Genomic DNA, 8,316 nt, shown 5'->3' on the forward strand with positions numbered 1-8,316 from the left:
TGGCAAATTGATGAAGAAATTCATCTTGAACAGTTTCCAGAAACCTTTCTCCCTCATGCTTTGACTCTAGCATTTCAATATTTGAAATAAAATTGCTCATAATTATGACTTCATTAACAGCTTGAGTCTTATCTCTGTGGAAAGTTTTTTACTAATTTTATTATTACTATTTGGTAGTCTGTAACAAATTCCTATAAGAGCTTTTTTTCCTTGATATACACTAACAGAAACCCAAATATATTAAATCTTTTGCTATTATTTTTGTATCCAATTTCAACATGACATTACTCACATTTTACATATAAAGCCACTCCTTCTCCCCTACTTAAAACTATCCTTATTAAATTGCTTGTAACTCTGTATTTCAAAGAAATTTCTGTCATCAAAAACTCTACATTTAACCATGTTTCAGTTATTCCCATTATATCAAAATCCTTCACTTCTACCAGTGCTCTAAAGTCATCTGTTTTATTTCTTATACTGCAAGCAGTACAGTCGTAACAATTAAACCTTTTCTTTTATCTACTCTATACTCATTTCTTATGCTAAATTTTTCTCTGCCCGTTATTTTATTTGCATTTAGTTTTTCATGGCCCTCATCACTGTCTACTCCTAGTTCAAAACTTCCCTTACGTCTTAGCTAATAGCCTTAGCAAACAACAAAATCCAAAATTGTAACAGGGGTTTGGTGTGAGAAAGGAGAGTACTCTTTCCAACTGGGGTGGTCAGGAACTGTTGTTCTCTTTCATCCCTACTTGAGAGATTGAGTCGACATGAGAGGAGTGCAGTGATTGAGGTGAGGAAGTTGTGGAATCCATTCTCTGTGGGAGCTGCGGAGATGGTTGGAAAGGAAGCAGAAGAGACTAAGACTGCAGCGAAGCAGCAAGTTCTTATATTTTCATATGACATGGTGATTGGTTGATTGAATGAATAGTAGATTGGGTTTTAGATACTGTAATTTTTAATTTTGAAATGGAATTTTAAGTAATTAAACTCGTGGGTGGGATATGGACCTATTTTTGGGGGGATGACTGACAGAAACAGTTTGTTTGAATTTTTCCAGACATCTTGGGGTTTGGAACAAGAAAGATCTAGAGAGTTATAGAAATCTAAACAGTTTGTTTCCTCTAGCAACTTATTTTCTCTGAATTTGGCAGAGATTCTGTTAATCTGTGTTTTTATGAAGGTGTCTCTAATTTGGTAGTGTGACTGTCTTAGGCTTCTTTGTTCTGTGATTGAGGGCACGTAGTTCAGGGGTTAGTATCTCCGATAATTAAAGGTTTAGGATGTCTTGACATGCATTGTTGTAGATAGATTAGATTGATGTCTTTTGAGGGGGGAACAACAGGTGACTACTATGGGGATGGTAACTCTGTTGTTGAGGTAAATATTACAAAATATGGTTTTGTTTATGGATAAGGGAAGTGTTCTTTGATAGATATTAAATTGGTTATTTTGATATCAAATTAAATAGTTAATCCTTGGTTGTTTTGATTTTATGGTAAGGAGTAGGGTTCAAACCCATATATGTTAATGTTTTGATTTTCATTGCATGATGTTTCAGAGATTATTAAAATATTGGCATTGACTTGTCTGTTTACATTGTAAATTTATTTCATATTTTTTGGTTGAAAGGTTGTTCTAACAGTTGAGATGGAATAGTAAGGTAGTGTTCGTGGAAGTTTAGATTGTTGTTCTATTCTGATGGAAATGCGATGCACCTTGAGGTTGGAAAGAGGGAATTAATGTTTGGCTAATGTCCAGAGGATGTTTAAACCCTCAGCCTGTAAATTGATTGTGGGGACTTTGCTAAATTTTGCCAAGAACAAAAGTAAGTTGAGAATGAAGTCAGAATCTGTGGGGGATGTGTTCATAGTGGGTCAGGTTATGTTAGCATAATAGTTATAGAGATCATTTAATGGATTGGATTAGGTGTAGCAGAGTGGGTTGAGGAATGCTGCAGGTATTTCAAGCAGAGGCTGATGGTGTGATTAGTGGAGAGGTTGAAAGTTGGTTGGTTGTATTATGAGGAAAGATCTTAGTTTTAAACAAAACTCTATCTCTAACAGCCTGGTATGGCGAGATGGTTAAGGTGCTCAACTTGTAATCTGAGGGTCATGGGTTCGAATCCCTGTTGCACCAAACATGCTCGCCCTTTCAGCCATGGGGGCATTATAATGTTACGGTCAATTCCACTATTCGTTAGTAATAAAGTAGTTCAAAAGTTGGCGGTGGGTGGCAATGACAAGCTACCTTCTCTCTAGTCTTACATTGCTAAATTAGGGACAGCTAGCACAGATAGCCCTCATGTAGCTTTGAGCAAAATTCAAAAACAAACAAACTATCTCTAACTTGCTGGAATTTGGGGCAAGCTCTGTAACAGGCAGCATGAGGACCCTGGCAGTTGGTGCAGGTGACCTTATTGCATTCTTTAGGACAGTTAATGACATTGTGGATTCCCATGCATCTAACATGTTTAGGAGGAGCATGCAGAAGGGTTTGCTATGCTCAAACGTTTGGCAGTTAAAACATTGAAGGAGTTAATTTCTTGGAGTCCTTGCCAGTTCAGTGAAGTGTCTTTTTGAGAAGAGCATACAGTGTTCTTTTAGAAATTTCTCATGGTCATTTTTGTTTTCTATTCTGACTTTGACTAAAGATGTTTTTCTGTTCAGAACAAAAATATAGAGTCAACTCTGGTGTTTTTGATACCAGTGGCATTAAGTTCTTCAATAATTTCATTATCTTCAATGTTGAAGCCGACACTCATGATAACGATGGGCTGGAAGTTTGATTTGATTTAAGGTGGGTGGATCATTGTGTTACCTTCAAATGCAGTATTGTGCCAGTGGGTTAAAATGTGTGCAGTCTTTTGGGAATTGCATTTAATCAGGACCTCCTTTCAGAAGTCTGTGAATGTCCTTAAAGATTATATCAGTGAATAGTTTTCTGATTTTCTTGACTATTTGGGGAATTCGTATGGTGGGGAGGGTACCTTCGATGATAAGTGTGTGGGGATTTTGTATTGCCTGTCTAAGGAACTGAGTTGTTTTGTATCATTGATCGCAGTACTGTCCTTGTTGTCGGTCTTGTTATTAGCAGAGATTGAACTCACCTTGATTGTCTTTCTCCTTCATTTCTTTTTCACTGTAGTGAAGCCTTCTTCATCGCTAAATGAAATAGAGTCCGGTTCAGAGGGGTCTTTCACAGACATGTTGTCCGAGACGGCATTTTCGAGCACTGTGGTTAGCTCATTGGCAGTAAGCAGCAGGCCAATGGATCTGGTGGACACACCAGGTCAAAAAACCATAATAGAGCATGGTTGCGAGCCATGGGCTTCAAACACATATATTGCCATATTTTCATAGCAAAGAAGCTAACCCTTACTCTATTTAAGCCTAAACCATCCATTCTGAAAATCTCCTTTCTTCCAATGAACTGATCCCATAAATCCAACAAGCCAATTTGCTCTTTCTTACATACTAACCTGAGAGTAGCATTTTGCCCTAGAATCTCTGACAAAATTAAGTTATGGTCTGGTACTTTAAATGCCTTTCTCAACCCCGGGTACTAATTAATTATCTTATCTGACCTACCTTTACTTGTACCCTACATGTACCACAAAAACTGCACCTCTGCTAGCTCCCTTTATTATATCTCCTGCTGTATCAGTTATATCTTCCACATGTGCCCTTGGGTAGTATAATATGGTTCTTTTCTCTCTGTTTTCCCCACAGGCTATTCTATCTGCATATCTTATCAAGGAATAACCTATAATTATAACCTCCTTGTCATTCATATTCCTCTCTGATCCTTTTGCTATCCTTCCCTCCAGTATTTCCTTATCTGCAGAAGCAAAGGTCTAAACTCTTTTGCTCAACACAGTAGGGTCATTGTATCTAAATTCATTACTTTTTACTATAATATAACCATTTCTAAACTTCCTGTATGTGCCATACGTGTAAAAGGTTAAGCTCCTCATTTCCCACAGTCTGCACTTTTCTTGGTGTGTTGCATCTACTTTAATTAAGATGTTCTCCAATTTCTCCTCTAACCTACAAACTCTGCATAACAATTGCACATTTTTATTACCAGCTTCCTTAAAAATATGTCAGTTCCAAGTTCCTAAACAAAACCAGCTCATAGCACCCATACACCTAGAAAACTGTGAATACTTAGCTTCTACACTTGTCTTAATCATTGTATTTATACTTAGTCTGAAAATAAATAGACAATACCAATAACCTGTTGTTAACACTGTTACAATTAAACCTAACATTTAAGAGCCAATTATGTTATCTTTTTATTACTACTTTGACTTTACACTGAAGTAATAATAATAGTAAAGTTTATCTTTAATTATATAGAACTTAATTAATAAGTTAATTCTTAAAACACCAAAATACAGTAGACTAGTTTTTATATTATATTTATTTATTTAATAAAACAATGTGTTTATTCTGTCTTGATTTACCACTAAGTTAAAATATACCTAAGCCTAAACTGCTATTACATATACTTATTTTCAGATTGTAGTAAAATGTACACTAAACTTCAAGTTAAAATTTTACCATCTTCCTTTTATTTACAAAGTTAGTGTATCTTATTGATATTATATTATTTAATCCAAATTACTAATAATGATAATATTAAATAACTTTCAGAAATCTATAACAGTACAAGAATGTTTCAGTGTCCTTCTTTGGTTTGAAATAATACTGTTGTTGGGAATTTCCCATTGGCTTCCTTACCTTGTAGGTATTATTTCACTACATTTGTTGACATGCTTCATATTATTGTCTTGGTGAAAAATGAATCCAAACTCAAAGAATCATGTTCTGAAGGGAATGGCATGATGGAATCCAGTTTGCCTTGACTCGTGAGCAGTCTGTATCATATTAGTTTTGTTCAGATGAAACTTATTCTAGTATTCATTGCTTTGAGTTCAAACTTTATTCCCATGGAAAACATGACTAGCTTAGTTGAATTTTGAACAATTCTTATCACATAGTTAGAAAGCTATAAACATTGTGATAGCTATATAACACTGTATGCTCTTTATATGTTTTATTGTTCTGTGTTCTTTGGTGCGTTATTTAATTAAATAAAAAACTATTTAATGCAGTAGTGTAACATTAGTGTACAAAAAGTAGTTACATCAACAGTTGGCAGAAGAAGAAAAAAAAAAGACCCAGGTAAGTACTGTATTTCTTTTTCATGTGTAATCTTTATATATTTATTATTATAAATGTAACTAAAATGTAAAAATGAGAAACTTTTTAGTTTAGAATAGGTAAAGTGCATAATAATAATAACATTCACAAAGTATGCCCACAAGCAACTTGTGAGTAGCCTGTGGTATGTGATTCATTAAATTTGTGTGCTGTTTTGAGCATCTGTCACACTTCTGCTTACTGCATATATTTGCTCAATACTTGAAACATTTTAAATGACCAGAAATAGTGCAAATGCTTCACATGGAAATAACAGTGGTGAAACACAAGGTGGGGTAGGCTCAGATGCAGTGAAAGGTTGGGAATCCTATACGAGGGCTGTTCAAAAAAATACACGGACTGTTTGAATTGCGTGGCTCCAATTGGTTCCAGGGAAATCCACTTGGTGTCGCTAGGTTCGCACAGATCAGCTGATTACGACGCCATTTCTCGATTGCAGATATCTTCATTTGTGTATTAGCTATGCGGTTTTAAGTGAAGTGCGATTTTTTTCGTTTGGCGGATTTCAGAATGAATGACCTGAAGGAGCAACGACTTGCTGTGAAATTTTGTGTTAAACTTGGAAAATTTGCGACTGAAACTTTTGCTATGCTTAACACGGCTTACGGTGATGTTGCTATGAAGCGTACGGCATGTTTCAAGTGGCATGAATGTTTTAAGGATGGTCGACAGTCCATTGAAGATCATGAGCGTCCTGGACGTCCTTCCACGTCAACTGATGACCCACACTTCGACAAAATCAACACCCTGGTGCGGGCAAATCGGCTTCTGACTGTCGGGGAGCTTGCTGAAGAGTGTGGGATATCAGTTGAATCTTGTTACGAGATTTTGACCGAAAAATTGAAGATGCACCGCGTTGCTGTGCAATTCAGCCCTCAGAACTCGTGAGTTTTTTGCCAAACACTCGATCCATGTTCTTCTCCACCCCTCCTACTCACCTGACCTTGCTTCTTGCGATTTTTTCTTGTTCCCCAAACTCAAAAGATCCTTGAAAGGAAGAAGATTTGAGACAATTCCCAAGATTAAGGCAAATGCGACGAAGGAGCTGGAGGACATTTCAAAAGAAGCGTACCAGGACTGTTTCAACAAGTGGAAACACCGTTGGGATAAGTGTGTGCGTTGAGAAGGAGAGTACTTTGAAGGGGTCCCAGACCTGTAACTTCTAAATAAAGTACATTTTGTTTTATGACGTCAGTCCGCGTATTTTTTGAACAGACCTCGTATTTGAAATTCAAATAAAAGTGCTACAATTGGCCATCAGAGGTCCTTCATTTGTGTCAAGAGTTTTGGATGACTTGTGAAGGAATATTTAAATGTGAAGATCCACTTCTGTAAACTACATAAGGCAGAATTTTGTTGTTGTTGTTATTAATAAAAAACAAAATCAGCCAGAACAACAGGGACACTGAGACATATGTCCCAAAAGCACAAAATCATTTAAAGGAAAATGAAATTGAAAATAATTTGAATGAAATTCCTAACTGATAAGTTTAAAAGTTTTGTATTTTCTTTCTAAAGGTTAAAGTTAGGAAAAAAGATTACATGATCAATAATAATGAAAGATTAAAATTAATAAGCACAAAAATTTCACTAAATCTAATGGGGAAAAAAAGGCTTGAAAACAAGCAGTGTAAAGAGAAGAATGAACCTTGTTCCTGAACCTTTGCTTTTACACTACTGTGCATGGAGAGTATGTAACCATGCTATTGGTGGAGGGCTATAGGCTTATGCAATACTCATTAACACATGTAGAGGCAGGAGAAGTTATTTAAGGCTTCTAACATGTTCAGAATGTTACATAGCAATGTGCATGAGGTAATGGTTCTTTGTAGCATAGAGATATATGCCTGAAATAAAATTTAAGATAAAGAAAATGTTAATGTTTAGCATTTGTGTTAAGAAGAATATGGAATAAAATATCTACAGTTTGTGATTTTAGTCTCTATTTTCAATACCTTGACACAGTATTGCTAACAATTTTGCTCATAAAACATCACTGCATATGCTAGATGGCGTGCATCTAGTCAGCTGGTCCATGGGCTCATTGCCTTGGTAATGAATCAAATGAAGTGAAGCTAATGTTTCTTGTTTCCTTTACCTGGTAGTTAGATTGAGTATTGCATGGAGCTCAAATGGAGATTGCAAAAGCAGCATTAGATGGGGAAGTAAAACAGTCTTGTCCAATTTAGTACACAATATCTTACAATATAATTGACTGAAGTACTTATATTGTGGGTGTATTCATATCCAACAATAAGATTTTGTGATTGTTTTGTGTGAAATGTGTACTATCAATTTTCTAATTACTATTACTGATTTTGAGTCCTGAGTGTTTAACTTAGGACAGTTAGGTTGGATTTGTTTCTGCAGTAGCAAGAGAGACAGATTTTTATTGTTTATTCTGCTTTGTTCACAGAGTACCAGTTGATTGCTTTCATCAGTCATATGGGTTCTTCGACTTTAGTGGGCCACTACGTCTGTCATATCCTGAAAGAAGGACGTTGGGTCATCTATAATGACGATAAGGTTGCTTTATCGGAACACCCTCCAAAAGATTTAGCATATTTATATGTGTTCAAAAGACTATGAGAATATTTTGTTGAAAACTTGTTGGTGATTTGTTGTTTTTTTTCTTCTCTGTGCTTCATAAACAAGCCAACTTAAATATATATAGTACTTTAATGCTGTGAAAATAATAATTAGATAAAATCAAAGTTAAACAGAGTGTCTGCTCATAACAATTTGTTCCAGTACTGTTGAAAAAAACAGTAAACTTTTTTGGTCACAACATTTTCCTCACTTAAAGCAGTCAGTTCTGTGTACTAAAACATGCCTAATTAGCAAGCATGTTTAATAAAAATATCATATTTAAGTTTGTTCTTTTTTTTAACCTCACATTTTAATAGTATTACTTTCAATAATGTGAATGTATAAGTTATCAAAAAATTAATTATTTGGTTCAAAATACATATTTCTCTTTGATTTGAAATATTCTAATACAATCACTTGCCTCTCTACATAGAACACTATTTTCTTCTTGAAATTGTACTAATCTCCATAAGAAACTTACTTGCAACCAGCCTTA

General features: G+C 35.3%; 1 protein-coding gene across 2 annotated transcripts in view; it reads left to right on the forward strand.

The window, feature by feature from the left end:
* The window catches only part of Usp5 (ubiquitin specific protease 5), a 113,718-nt gene extending 105,615 nt beyond the window's left edge, over nt 1-8,103 (forward strand). For both annotated transcript variants that reach the window (XM_076503292.1, XM_076503293.1), the window contains one exon: nt 7,648-8,103. In XM_076503292.1, the coding sequence (XP_076359407.1) occupies nt 7,648-7,820 (173 nt within the window). In that variant the 3' untranslated portion in view covers nt 7,821-8,103. The remainder of the gene's footprint in view (nt 1-7,647) is intronic.
* The last annotated feature ends 213 nt before the right edge of the window (nt 8,104-8,316 follow it).

The sequence above is a fragment of the Tachypleus tridentatus genome, chromosome 6 (assembly GCF_004210375.1).
Source record: "Tachypleus tridentatus isolate NWPU-2018 chromosome 6, ASM421037v1, whole genome shotgun sequence".
Lineage (NCBI taxonomy): Eukaryota > Metazoa > Arthropoda > Merostomata > Xiphosura > Limulidae > Tachypleus > Tachypleus tridentatus.